Source organism: Sander vitreus, chromosome 19, assembly GCF_031162955.1.
Source record: "Sander vitreus isolate 19-12246 chromosome 19, sanVit1, whole genome shotgun sequence".
NCBI classification, from domain to species: Eukaryota; Metazoa; Chordata; class Actinopteri; order Perciformes; family Percidae; genus Sander; species Sander vitreus.
Window position 1 is genome coordinate 10,136,225 of NC_135873.1, and position 15,463 is coordinate 10,151,687.

A 15,463-nucleotide genomic window follows, 5' to 3' on the forward strand; every position below is an offset into this window, starting at 1 on the left:
TGCCCCAAAGACTCCAATAGCCCCCAGCTAGTGTTGCCACTTCAGATGCTAGTCATTTAGCAAACAAGTCAATCATGCAAGGCAACTGCCAATGACTTGCCAATGTCCCCAGTGATCCCAGATAGAGAGATGAGGGGGCAAAGAAGAGTCACAGCCCGCTGGGTCATAAAAAAACAGGTCAAAATGGTCATCAGGAAACTATCTGGGTCTAGCATTCTGATTTTTGAATGAAATTTAAAATGTTTGTAATTATAAAAGATCAAGGGGCCTCTGGTGTCGTCCGGAGTCCACCTCTGTTCATTGATTTTAGCCCCTGTCAAAGGATTGAGATTGTGTATCTGATAACTAAATTTAGAAGCATGATCTGAACTGAGAGTTGTTTACAAAAAAGTAAATGAGCCAGTTAGACAGTCATGTTGTGGAATTGCAAAGGAATCTGTGGCCACCCGAAAATGTTGTGAAGGAAATGAATAGCATTTTCTCTGCACTGAACTGGTGGTGTGTTTTTGTCACAATAGCTTTGAAGATCAAGACTGCAAAAATAAAAGCTCCTTTTGAAGTAAATGTAACATTTTCCTTTTCACCACATCAGAAATTCAAATTCAGTGTTAAACATCACAATACATATTTGTATTATTCTAGCTTCTGTACGGCAGATAAACAGATACATATCCTTCTTGTATTTCATCTCTTGTCTGACAAAACTGCTTTGGATGTGGCACTGGAGACCTAGGGGCTGACACTCTGTGGCATCAATGAAAGAATGAGTTTGACGGCCGACAATGTTAGTGGCTTCTATAGGATTCAATTAGCTTCATAGAGATGGGAAATGTTTTAGCTTTGTAATGTTTTTCTTTCATCATGGGTAGCAGAGTCTAGCACTCTCAAATGTTCTCCTTCAGTTTGTAGCTTTATTTGTCTGGCAATGACAATGTTACCCAAAATAGCAGTTGGATCAAGTGGAGCAGAATTTGCATTATATTAACACAAAGACTGTACATATCTTCCCAACAATTTTTCTTTGACTAAAGCAAGGGGTGACTGCCTTCATATATCACCTGTTACAACTGTACAAGTAAATAAAGCAGAATGCATTAAAATATGAAATATACACTACGGAATGAGAAACTCACTGACTTTGTATTTGCTCACCTTTGGAGAGCAGGAAAAAGTCCACTCAGCTAACTCATACTGTAGACAGCGTAACTTAATCATCAGTTACAAAATAACAAAATAAGATAGATAGATATCATTAATTCACAGTCTTAGAAACCACCACCTTTATGTAAAGATGTAACTTGATTGAAGGTTCAACATGTGAGAGCACACAGTACTCCTCTGTGGAAATTCACTGTTTACTAATGGCTGCCAATCAATTTGTTAAGGTGAAATTCTATTGGATTTACTCGAACAATCATGTGCCAAACAGTCTAAATGCAATGTAAACAAAAAAGACATGCTAACAAGGTAACCCTTAAATTCAAGGTTATAGTATGCTGCACACACAGGCATGTAAACCCACATATTCCTATCATCAACTCCCCGACTCACGCACGCACACGCACACACACAAACACTCAAATATGCACACATACATGCTTGCACAGCCAAATACATCTCTATCCCTGTAGTTCCCTCCTTGGCAAAATCTCAGTGCCAGTCTCTTAATGAAATGCTCAATTAGGGTCTTTAAATAGGTAATTATGCAGTGCCTAATCCCTTAGCTCCTGGGCCCTATCTCATTTAGATGACACTTGGGCAGGCAAAAAGGGAGGGGCAGGCACTAGGGCCTTAGTTTCTTTCATCAAAGCCCCTCCGTGGTGGCACAGGCATCCCTGTTAATGATAAGGCACATCGAGGCAGTCAGTCAACAGCGACTCCCAGTGAGGGCCACTGACAGCATGGGAGATGGCAATGTCAGGCTTGACAGTGTCTTAATCATGTTTGTGAGTGTTCGGGGGTGGATTGTATTGGGTTGTGGGAGCTTGTATAGAGGTTTCTAAGAGGATGTTAGATGTAGAGCGAGAGCAGCAAAGACTGTTTGTGTGATGTGGGATTATATGCATTTCTTTACGACAATTTCCAAGTTAATTTTACATGAAACAAGGACAGAGGGAGAGAAAATCACTTGCAAATGTCAAACTGTGTATTTTGCTTGATGCCAGGCATTGACAGAACAGTTTTGATTTCCTGTACTGACATTTGTTTGAAGGTGGCATTTCATTTGAATTTCAATCTCCAAACTGGGGCTGGAAAAATAACCTATTCATTCGTTTTCAGCAGCATAATAAAATGTCTTGTTCAAGTGCTACAATATACCATCACTGACGGGGAACTGCTCTTGTTTTGTTGCTAACGTAGCAATCGCAAGCATTTGTCTTAGTGAAACGACAAAGGGGGAATTGTTGCTTTTGCCTTGGGGTGAACCATTGCTTTCCCTCGACTGAGTTGCACAAGCAGCCTGCACTGCCTTTAATGAGAACAATGGCTTAGCTTGGCTAAAACACCTTTCAAGGGCGTCCAAGAGCTAAGAAAAAGTTTAGCTTTTCAAACCTATTAATCAGCAGTGCCCACATCAAAGAGCTCAGTAAACTTTAGTAAGGATACTTGAACCACTGAAAAATACTGAAACAGCTTTCTGAACAGCTGTTCATCCCCACCCTGCATGTCCTTTGACAGTCTTATCAGGATATAGATGGAAAAGCAGAAACAACACAATTTCACCTGTATCTGTGTATTCAGCAAAAACATCTCATATCTGTGATAATATTTTTGTCCTGTTTCCCTCTCTGTTGGCACTGATGTATTTTCATGCAAAATGCTTTCGATAAGCACCTGGTTCTAATGCCGCCTGTCTGTTCTTTCAGTTGTTGACTCAGGCTTTTTTTTTTTTATCAAATCTGAGTCATGGCAAAAACACCAGAGCTTATAATACACTGAAACATTTCGCTGTCAGTGTCCTTATGAACACCAGTTTGACCAACTCTGCAGACACACAGACTAGAGTGAGTCAGGATAACATTTAGGCATGATTTGAAGCTTGTTGATAAAACATAATAGACACAGACATGTTAACACAGCAATATTTTCACCTTTTAATTTAGCCAAGATTAGATGTTTAAAAATCAGCTGCCCGTGAACCAGAAGGGTGAGAAGCACAAAATAAATGCACATGGATTGCTGCTAAGGCCATATGACGAGTGCAAACAAACAAATAGCATACAGTGTGCTAGGCTAATTGAAAGGGAAATTCTCCCGCCATTGCCTTAGTGCAGTACAGCAACAATAATGTGGCGTTACATTTTAGCTCAGGCTATATCAAGGCAAATTAGCATTTAGATAATGGGAGACACTTGGCATTTTAATTATTTTGCTGCCCTATGAGTGTAGCGTGTATGCCCCAAGCGCCTCCTTACATCCTTCATGTACGCCTAAGTAATGCATTTACATACCAAACGGTTTGGCTTGTGTACAAAAGCCACTAAAATGTCACCACCGCACAATGTACCTTGGTGTTCAATTGTTTCGAAAAGATAAGGAGGCATATTGTTGTTGACTTATGCCATATTAGGGGGCAACATAATGCTGTGTTATTCAGTTATTTTCAATATAAGTCTGTTCTGATGTTTTCTGCCGTGTCAGTGAGTGACAGTGGAATGCTGTTTTGTCTGTTTGAGGGCTCTGTATTTTCTAAAAACGACATGAACTCAGGCTGGGAACAAGCTCCCTCTCGCCCTCCTTCCTCTTTCATTTTCTCTGCCTCACGGAAGTGAGATTATTCATCCTCCCACAGACCGTTGCTGTGTTGGGGGTAGATGTCAAAGTGCCAGGAGCATGTGGTGCAAAGGGTATGTGCGCCTGCTCTCTGCTTGTACGTGTCTATTTAGTGCACATGAATGCCTGAGTTTACATTTGTGAGCATGTATGTGTAGGAGTTGCACGTTTTAGGCTTCATCCATTCGATTGGATGCAAACCTGATCTCCACTTTGTGCTTTTGAGTGTGAGAGGAGTTTACGTTTCTTATTCTCTAATTTTGTTTTTTTACCTGTTGTCATCTTTTTAGTTCCCTCCCTTCAGGAAACAATACCTTTAGACTGTCAGAGTGGCCTCGCAACTATCATCACCTCTTCAGCAGCGCCTGCTTTTTCCTCTCTTCTATCTCTCTCTCGTGCTGCTTCGGTTAGGCGTACAAGCACAGACGGAGCGTGAGAAAAGCTGGCAGTGAGGCACATTCCCTTGCTTCCCTCCCTCTGCCTCCACCTCTCCTGCTCTCTACCCTACAGCGAACTCGACTCTCCCTCCCTTCTTCCTCGCCTTTCCTTCCTCTCCCCTCCACATTACTTTTCCCTGGCCTCCTCTCCTTTATCTCACCACCCCTCGCCCTCTCTGCCTCGTTGCTCCCCTTATCCATTATATTTCCACCCCTCTGCTCCGCCCTCCCCTTACTCCCCTTCTTTTTTTCTGGTTCATAATATGTAACATGATTTAGCCCTCCCCTGTTCATGCGGCATAAATTTAATCCCAGCCATTCCAGGTTGGCTGCTGCTGCATCTACCATTTTTCTTATTTCCCCCCCCCCCCATCCTGCCACACTCTCTACTCCCAAAACAATAGACTCCTTAAGATTCAGCCTGTTTGCATGATAACAAGTTTTCCCCCTGTACTAAATGCTGATGCACAAGGTCAAGCACGACCCAAGTGGCACATGCTTGTACTACAGTAGCCGCCCACAATGTGACAAGCAAACATAGCACAAGAGGGCCTCCCAACAAGCAGGCAATCATTTGAATAGTTTACACAGCTCACACGCTTACCCAAAGGCTGATTGTACTGAGTTTTATCTGCTGCCCATTGAAAAGGCATTAGTGGTTTCCATCAGAGTTCAATAGGTAGCATGTTTACCTGCGTCATCAAGGCCAAAGGATGTGATCCAACAATGCAGACAAAGATGAAATATGTTTTTTTTGCTTTTCTTCGCCTATAACCGTGTGTGTGTGTGTGTGTGTGTGTGTGTGTGTGTGTGTGTGTGTGTGTGTGTGTGTGTGTGTGTGTGCGTTTGTTTGCGACTGTGTGTGCACTGTGTGTTGGTATGCTTTCAGAGAGCAGCACAACAGGGCACTGGGATAATCAGTCACTAGACTGCAGGTCAGGGTCTTGCACTGTGGGGACCATCCATCTGAACCCAGCAGCTGCTGGGAAACGTGGTGAGAGGAATGGAATGAGAGAGAAAGATGGGTTGAAGAGAGAGAAATGAAAAGAGAGAGAGAGCGAGAGAGAGGTGGCGAGGTAGACCAGCTAGAGAGAAAAGTCAAGGAGAGGCTGTTGAAAACAAAAACAGCACATGCACAAGTAGTTGGAGGAGGAGGAGTGTTTGTGAGCTGATGCTACGTGGTGATTTTAGTTACTAAAGTGTATGCTCACGGTCAGTTTGGGTGGGCTGAATTCTCATGAGGGTACAACCTTGCTCTTTGCACCCAAATAAGGTTACGCTTTTCAAAAGCAGTTCTATGAATATGTGTAACTAGGTGGCTAGAATGTGCGTAAAACTGAGAAACTATTACATAAAAGGCACAAGAATATCATTTGATTAATAACAGTCTTCACGAGCTATGTTACTGTATTTGTTGTGTGACATTTCAAAGTCCAGGTCATCTTGCCGACAAAAAAGGGGGGATGGCTTTGAATTCTCCCGGCACTAATTTGAAGCGGATACACAAGTGAGATGGGATTGTGATAGCTTCCTTGTCCCACAGCCACAGTAGGTGCCTTTAAACCAATTATTAGACAGACAAATGTCATCAGATGCAATTAGCTTCCTGCTGTGTGTTTTATGTTGGGTGATTCATTCATAAGAAAACAAGATATAACCAGAGACATCAGTTTAAAGCATTGGCAGCATTTGCTTGTCAAAAATTAGTCAGGCTTCCAGGCGGAACCGTAAACCCAGAAAGTCAGGCGATACCACCCAAAGGATAGTTTATGACCGTGGGAGGCTTGTTTGAGGGAGGTCAGGGGAGGCAAGGAGGGAGGGGGAAAAATAAATAAATAAATAAGTATAGCAGATAAACTCCTCTGATGTGTGGTTGTCAGGGTCTTTCATGTGGAGGCTGTACTCAAGGGCATAGCTTAGCTTAGCTTCAGGGATGTTATTACACATGCCGGCTGATCGGGAGCGATGTGTGAGAAACGGCCTTGTCACTCGGTCTTAAATCACACCATCGCAGAAGAAAGTAGCACTAGAGGAAAAAACAAAAAAATAAGCAAAAAACAGAAGAGAAAAACAAAAGGGAAGAGCGGTTAAGAAAAGAAACAACTGCACATAAGATAGGGACGCAGTGAAGAGAAACTGACAGACTTTACACTCTGGCATTGAAGAAAGAACAAGTAAAAAAAAGATGAAAGATGGCTGCAGCTACCATGGCAAACACATTCTGAGTTAACCCGAACTTAACCCATCTTGATGAGGATGTGGGCATTGGAAAAGGAAGTGGGTGGGTAGCTGTGCCTTTGATGAGCTTATTTTTATAAATCTGGTCATATGATGTTTAAAAAAAAACCCTAGGGGCACAGTGAGTGGGTGCCTGTCACAGGCAGCCCTGTTTTACTGTTAGCAAATCTGTGTAACCAGAGAAAGTGCTGGTGCCTTTTGATATGCCCTTTGACTTTGAGACCTTGAAGCAATGCTGCGTCCTTAAGAAGTTGATTCTACCCCCATCCCTGCTCCTGAGCCATCTCACAACAACTGATTGATGCCACAAGGGCTCTCTTAGTTCTCAAAGAGAGAGAGGAAAAAAGCAATGGGGCAAAACAAAGGGCAGGTCACCGACACCTACAAGGAGAGGGATGTGTGTGTATTTAAATTATTTTACATAATGTTCATATTTGATTAATTGTAAACCTTACTTTTATACCTCATTTTCATAATGTCATTTCTAATGTAAAGTATAGCACTGTGAACATCAGGAAGCCACCCATTATGTAGTACAATTGCTAAATAAATATGCTAAATAATACATCGGCATGTACTATAATGTATCCCTTTTGGTATTCTGTAGATAGTGTATGTAATGACACATTATCGGCTGGTAGGTATTCATTTATTTTCCTTGGAGCTATCAAATAACTATAATCGTGGTAAAATGTTTTTTAATGTAGTCTTTTGCATAAAATATCAAATAAGATACAGTGAACTAGCAAAGATAGATTAATACAACAATGAGCAACAAAAAACAATAAAATACGATCAAAATGTCATCTTGATTTGCAATAATGTTTCAATTATCAATTTAGTGCTACAATAAGGACATGGCGCTGATGCAATATTGGCCATGATGTACTATGTTTTTTTTGTTTGAAAATAGACACAGACACACACACACACACACACACACACACACACACACACACACACACACACACACACACACACACACACACTGAGGTGCAGACCAGTGTAAATTTCAATACAACTTCATCAAATTAAACTCCTTTCTAACATGCCATGCTTTATTTCCCAAACGTCAACTGTTGTGCCTTCATCAGGGTATTATATTGGAGAGTAGTTTAATTAACGCATTGTGTCAACAGCAAAAGGAAGGTGGTGGGACCTGTATCTGCTGCAGCCCTGACTCTTCTCCACCTGAAGTAGGGGCTCAGCTCAGCATCACGGCAAAGTCCGAAAGAGAAACCATAGAGGTCATTGCAGTACGAACAGTAGCCTACCCTGTGTGCTCACTACTACAGTATAGCCCTGCATATCACTGTAGTTTAAAGGTCTGTGTGCGCATTCTTTAACTCTGCTAGTCAAGAGAAATATAGACTAGTCATGCATCATAAAAAGAAACAGATTTGTATTTGCTGTGCCTCGCTGGGCATGATACTAGGCAACTTTTTATAACGCAACGCAGTACACATGTGTTGGGCTAATTACAGAGGGATTGACCTTAATAGATTTGGTGGCATTTTTGTGGCTGCTTTGGTCTGTTAGGATAACATACTGTGAATCCACTATTTCCTTGAAGTTCAATTCAGTTTATGCATGAGCCTAAAATGTTACAAAATTCCCTGGAGCTGGCCAAAGTGAAATTAGTCAACTTGCACGAAGGATGGGCATAATGTGGTACAACTGTTAAGCTCAAACCCATGTTGAATTTGTTAAAAATGGCAGCGTCAGTAGCATTCTCACGTCAGCACTTGTTTCCCACTGGTTTGTACTCGGTTTGCCAAAATATATCAGCATGTGCAAGAACATGGAAAGACAAAATTGCCCTGAAGCTGATGTTGTGAACCTGCTGCTTTGAGGAGCTCATGACTATTCTGCCTGCTTTCTTTTCCATAACAAGTTTGTATGGCTGGAATATAAGATAAATATGACTGATTCTTTTGTTATTTTGTTCGCCCCTCAAATATTCTCCCCTCAATAATATTGCAGAATAGCAAACATGCACGCCCAAATGAGAATAGAGACCAGCCATTATGGAGAGTATACACATCCCACCCTGCTTCTCTTTCACATTTCTGATAAGGATCATGGGAAAGGAGAGAGAGAGTAGACAGCTCAACAGCCCCTTTCTTTTTCTCGCCACACACTCCCCCCTTTTCTAATTAACATGGTGCATGTTGTCAGGCTTTGTTTAATAATGCATGATGGCTATCGGCAGCAAAATCCTTTGAATGAAGCACCACTGAATGGGAACACAATAATACCACCAGGGGCTCAGGAAGAAAGACAAGATTGTTTTTTTTTCTTCTTTCTATTGTAATAAATGTTCAATGGAAAGCATCAATGCCACCAAATGTATGAAAGTAAAGGTGCAGGGGCACGACCCAAAATGGCCATGTTGTGGAGAAAGTAGGCAAAGGTGGTGGCGCCTTCACGGGAGTCTTTTTATATGGACAAATGGGAATGGAAAGGATCATTCGTACTCATGCACATGCTCATACATGTTATTACACATGGCATGAGCACAGGCTTTCATGCAAAAAAGCTGCAGTATTTATGATTACTCCATTGTCAGATAACAATGCAATTGGCATACTGCTGCCTCTCTGCCAGGTTTGCCAGGTGGCGTGTGTCCCCTTAGCACATTAGAAAGGAATCTGCAGTGCAATTTATTTGTAAAAATTAACACCACAATTTAACACCAAATACAATTGCTTTCATTTTTGCTATAAATCAAGGTTTTCGGGGCGATGGGGGTTTAGCTGTGCTTACATTAGCTTCTTCTTGTATTTACTCACATGGCACAGCCTCTTGATTGTCTTGCTGGTGGTTACACAACATACAGATGGTTTTGTTTGCCTCTATCAGTGTGTGTGTGTGTGTGTGTGTGTGTGTGTGTGTGTGTGTGTGCGCGCGTGCGTGTATGCATGCATGCACACCGGGTGTGAACAGAGAAAGGCAGGGCTGCTGAGTACTGTTTCTTGTGTGCTGCCTAATGTCACGTCATTATGGAAATTCACACATTAATTAACTCAAAGGCTATCGCTTAGATTTGCAGGGGCAGATGCGTGAAACAATAACCGGAGGAGACAGACAGCTGTACCTGCACTACGTTTGATCACACAGCAGCATTATGCCCTCACGCCCTGCTCAGGTTCTTCAGTCCAGTTGATTCTAATCAAATCCACAGTCGCTACAAACGCTACTCATGTGAAAATTCTGTCTAGTGTGCTCAAATGTATGCATATGTATACACGTGTGTGTGTGTGTGTGTGCGTATGTGTGTGTGTGCTGGTGCTGGTGTGAGCGGGGGATGAGATTGCCTCAAATTGATTCCCTTCGCCACACGTCCCCCGCTCTTGCGCTTGTTGCTAGCCCTGCGGCGCTTGGAGACAGGTAGTCGTGTCTATCTCCCCACAACACAAATCGAGTGTGACAGGTGCGCTATCTTCCCGTCTTTTCTGCCATTTACAGCCCACAGAAATGAAAGAGGGAGAGCTAGGAGCGAGAAAGAGGATGATTGGTAACAGGGAAATGAGGTACTTTGTCATCATCGGGCTTGCTGATTGGGCTTAGGGGGCGCTTGTTTGTCTGTTTTATTCTTATTTTAGTGGGTGGCAGTCAAATATGCAGATAAACAGTCCAATAAAATTATTATATTATTTCTAGCAAAAGCATTTATATGCACAGTTGCTGCCTCCTAAACAGACTACTGAAACGGCAGAATCCCAAAACTTCAACAGATCTGACATGTTGTGTGTTTGATCTCATGGTGCATAAAGCGTCTGAAATGTCATGGTACACAGATCATGTAATGGTCCACTTCTACAAGTCACCACAGCTGAAAAAACAACATCCTGCAGAGCAATGCAGACAGACTAGCTAGCATGCTAGCCAGCAGTACAGTATGTATTAAAGCTCACACGCTTGGATTAGCTGGGAGCCGAGTTACGAGCCGAAGACTACCGCAGAGCATCCATCACTAAGGATCAAGCTGTGGCTTAAGCAAATGGATGACAAGGGATAGAGCCGGTCTGCAGCTAATACTAGCTCACTGTATCACATTGATTTTCACAGACAATGTAGTGGCCCTTCGATAAAGGGTTGAAACACGAATGGCAACACTTGGCCACTCTGTTTTATGGATTTTATTTGTTGTTTGAGCTGAAGAGAAAATGTGTGTGTGCTAAAGCTAAGCTAATCCATCACTTTGTATAGGCACTTAGTGCTATAAAGCGTCTATGGATGAACTATGGATCACGTCTGGTGTAAGGAGCATAAATCAGAGCTACAGATGGAATGGTTTATGGAATGGGTTTATTGTAGTGTAAGTAAAAGACAGCATTTATATCTCGTATTGTACTTTAAAACAAAAAGACTCAAGAAAGTCGCAGCAGTCTCTTGATGGTCAAAATTACTTCAACCCATAATTTAAGAAATATGAAATAGCTTTCAGCATTTATGAAAATTTCCTGTTTTTCATGGAACAGAGGCACTTTTATGTGAAACAGATATCAACACTGATCTTAGGAGGGCTTAAAATGTACTCTTATTATACAGCCTATTTAATTGGTGCTCGCGACCAAAGCTGTGAAGACAAAATCTTATTAGTCCACCCTTTCATCGGTGTGGTTTCTCTCTCTCTCTCTCTCTCTCTCTCTCTCTCTCTCTCTCTCTCTCTCATGCACACGTGCACACGCATTGTGTGAAGTGACTATTCCATTTAGAGAACTGTCAGAACATACCCCGTGAGCACATCAGCCTCTTCCTATCCTCTGTCAGCTCCAGCCGAGGCTGTGTGGGGGTATGTCAGAAATGTGCAGGGATAGATAAAACCAGTGGAGCCAAACAGCTTTGTTTCATTCAGTCCCTCACTCTCTCTTCTCTCCTTTTTTTCCTCCCTCCCTCTCCCTCTTCCCATCCCTCCTTGCCTTGCATAGGCTGTGAATACCCTGCATCTGAGAAATCAGACCAGACTGACTCACAGAGCTCTGTGAGCCAGCGCCACCGAGGCTGCCAAAGCATGCTGGTGCCAAGCTGTCCCACCATGCACAGAGCCAGACCCACGCTGCTGCTGCCGCTGCTGCTTGTCCTGGGTCTGTTCCTCCACCTCGCCGACGCTCAAAGTAAGTGGACCGTTGGCTTTCACGTGGGCCTCAAGTGTTGTGTCCTGCAGGGTTGGGGGCCGGGTGGGATTGGTGGGATTGTTTTTTTTTATTTTTTTTATTGATCATCAGACACATCAATACTTCATGTAACACAACTTAAATCAATACTTAATGAAATAAATGAAACTTCTTCATGGAACACACATGGTAGTCTGTTCTATGATGAGACTGCTGATACACTGGGGAGATATTACCACTACCAATATGAGATGTTAGTGTCCTTATTTAAACGTTAAAAAATTCAAATACAAAATTCAATTTGGTTAGGTTTTAGTAAATTAAGGCCACAATTTAAATGATTAAATAATCTGTATCAGTTATGGTATAAAAAAAAATACAAAATGTAAAGTCCCTCTCCACTCAAATACTGTGCAGAAAAATGTATGTGCAGAGTCGGAGTTCATGATGTGTACATAGGAGAAGATTTGGTGACATCTCAACTAGTTTGGAAACCAATTATGGTCCAATATGCAACATCTGCAACACGAGTGTGATGTGAATCTTTTTTAAACTTCCTTATTGAAAAATCCAATGAGGGGGGAGGATAAGGTGTAATTTTATGAATGAAACAAGGTTATTTTAAAAAGAAAAGTTTATTTATTTAAAATAAATTTATTTATTTTTTGGGGGGGAGAGAGAGAGAGAGAGAGAGAGAGAGAGAGAGAGAGAGAGAGAGAGAGAGACCCATATCATACACATATATTATTCCAATCAGAGTACTGAACATGTCTGAAGCAATCCTGTATCACTCTCACACACCGGCAGACCCGCAAACCTATATTATACAATGGTCCATCTCTTCATCTCACCAAACTATCAAAATGTGTTCAAGTCCCTATTTTCCAGCTCCTTTTTCCTGCTGCAAAAACGATCATGTGAACCAGAAATGCTCAGGCTTCAGCCAAGAATCTCATCATGAGAAGTCATTGAAATTGAGTTACTTGACATCAAGACACCTGGCCATTGATGTGTGACAACAGTTTTCAAACCTCATTGAGTTCTGGTCCTGCACCAAAGCACCCCGCTCTCCCACCCTCTCTTTTTTTTTACACTAAGATCCATGAATCATTAGCTTCTGGATTTACAGAGGGATGAATAAAAGTTTTATTGCTCCCTTTGCACCGACTGAAATCCTCTCAGTTCAGCTGCATATCTCTGACTGAAGGGATCATTCACCCAAGGTCATATACAACAAAGCCACGCAGAGTGAAATTGATGGGATAGATTCGCAACTTTGTGCTTGAGAAATGTTCCCTGCAATCTGTTCAAATGCGTTTTATTTTTCTTCTCTGCCTCCCGCCACATATGTCTCACAGCGGGGAAGAGGCAAGCGAAGAAATGTATCCTCCGTTTATCCCCAGCTTTATGTGCAGCTCCAGGATTTATTGACACAATTTAATTACGGGACCTTCCCAAAACGGCATTAACAGTCGATAAATGTTACCATTGAGGGGGCTCTTTGGTAGTTATCTTTTCAGAAACTCCCATCTTCCACAGTCTAGTGTGAATTTACATAACAGAATTTGATGAGAAAAGACTGCCAAAACCTTGCCTCAGACAACTGTCTTGACAAACCTTCCACTCTCACGTGTCCAGACATTCCACAGTCACATTTGAGCACACATGTAACAGAGACCTGCACAAGTGCAGTCAGCAGCCCCCAAATCTTGACGCCTCTGTGCCCCCCCCCCCTTCCTCCCCCTTTATAATTTCCTTCCTTTAGCTGTCTGGCTGAGAGCAGCTGCTACCTCATATGCTACTTAGACAGCTGTGCTGGGTCATCATTTCAAAGCCAAAACAAACTTATCAAGAGGTAGCCACAGTGGCTGTCTGTTTATGACTGAGGGGGTGTGTGGGAGTCAGGGAGGTCACGGGGATGAGGTGCTTGCCCTGTCTGCGACCGAGGTACGAGAGCAAATGTCTGCTTATAGCCAGATCCACTTTCGGCAGTACATATTAGCCCTGGGATTTATATTAGCTCCATTCTGTTCCTGCACTGCCTGATCTACCACATGCAAATGTTTTGTTCCTCCCCTTCCCAACTCCCTTCTATTGTTTTTCTTTCTAATCGCTCTCCTGCCAATTGTCTCCTCATTTCTTATGTGGGCTTTTCCTTTCTAATGTGTTTCCGCCTGAGTCTTTGTCCTCTTCGCACCTTCTTCCGTTGCTGTTTGGAAGCAGTGCAATAGCCCCTTCCAGCAACTGAGCAGCTCCTTTATTTCCTCTACTGTGCCGTTGCGTATGCATACCCAGCCCAGACACTCTGGGACTCTTTCCCCCATCTGTGCTGTGCACTGAGGACCAGAAAGACCTCCATACAGTTTAGTCTGCTGCAGACTAACCCCCAGCACCAAAAACGAGTTGCATTTCTAAAGGGAAAACTGCCCTCTGTTGGTGCTCTGGGTTCATTTCGGTATGAGCTAGCCTCCGGCTGTGGACATGGTGGAGGATATGAGCCACGCGAGAGCAGAAAATGGCTGAGTCGGCCTGCTCAACAGATGGCACGATCCTCGGAGCCAGTCCTACTCGCCACCCTACACAGTAGACACTGCAGCCCCCTCTCAATGTAAAATGCCAATCAGGCCCCCGAACAAACACGCATTGCTGTTTAAACATGTTAATGGGAGTGCTACCAAATTTGCTCTTCCTGCAAATGTTTCCAAGCGAGACCTGTATGTATCTTGGAAGAACATGATCGATTTAAAAATGATCTAGGAGGGTTGTGTAGCTCTGCGTCTTCATTTGGTCTGTTGGTTTGTTTTCACTCTGTCATTGTTTTGTCTTTGGCCTTCCCTCTCTGTTGCTCTCTCTCGCATTCTCCTTCACCCTGTCTCCCTCGCTTTTCAAACGCGGACCAATTAATTTGTGTGGCAAATTGGGCCTGGCAATAGCTTGAAAGAAGGACATAATTGTCCCTGGTGAGCCAAGGGGACAGAGCGCGAGAGGGGAAGAGCAGGGAGGCAACAAACAATTCCTCTGTGTCGTTTGCTCAACAGTAATGCAATAAAGAAGCATTGGAGGATGAGAGGAGAGCTGGAAGCATTTAACATCTCCACCTGGGCAGGGATGAAGCAGGCTAAAACTTTGGTGTGGGCATCCGCACTAAATAACTTGGCCGTTCATTAACTCGATAGATTATTTTATGAGTCGGACAGTGAAATGAGGAAATAAAAAAAAAAGCTGGTTTTAGGAGTTTAGGAGAGTGTGTCTCAGTTCAGTAACTACAAAGGTTCCCCGAGGCATCATTTTGTGAGGAGCTACAGTGTGCAACACATCGACCTATACTGATTGAGCTACATCACCAGCACCAGCTGAACCGCAGAAGTGAAAAGTGCTGACTGATATATGATTTTTCCCCCTTAATGAACAAATTCATATAAAAAAATACAGTAGTATGCTTTTTGAAATATGCTAAGAGACATCTGTTGGGAAAACCAGCTTACAAACACCCACGCACTTTCTACCCCATGCTGTGTTGGGCCATGTCAAACCCTGGGCTTAATAGTGTTTTAATTGATTCAACTTCTTTGCTGCTGGATGGCATGGTGAGTCCCAGCGAGCCAGTATGCTCCTTTTAACACGACAAATGAGTATCGACTGGCCCCTCCAGCCTCTCTAAACATTAAGATGTTACCACCCAAACCTCATCTCTCTCACTGATGCGTATTTACAACCAGCCATGTATACAGAGGCATGCACACACTCATGCACTCGCTCCAACATCCACATGCATCAAATGTATGTGCAAATCCTTTTGAGCAAGTAACCAAAGGTGAACCACATGGGAAGCAAAACAGCAAATTGTCTAGTGACGCAACACTTCTTTTGAGCCATTGCAGTGTGAGACAAGCA

The 15,463-nt window shown here is 42.8% G+C and overlaps 1 protein-coding gene across 4 annotated transcripts in view; it reads left to right on the forward strand.

Annotated features, from left to right (window-relative positions):
- Positions 1-15,463, forward strand: part of ptprda (protein tyrosine phosphatase receptor type Da) — a 132,328-nt gene that overhangs the window by 24,921 nt on the left and 91,944 nt on the right. For all 4 annotated transcript variants that reach the window (XM_078275547.1, XM_078275549.1, XM_078275548.1 and 1 more), the window contains exon 2: positions 11,384-11,569. In XM_078275547.1, the coding sequence (XP_078131673.1) occupies positions 11,467-11,569 (103 nt within the window). In that variant the 5' untranslated portion in view covers positions 11,384-11,466. The remainder of the gene's footprint in view (positions 1-11,383; positions 11,570-15,463) is intronic.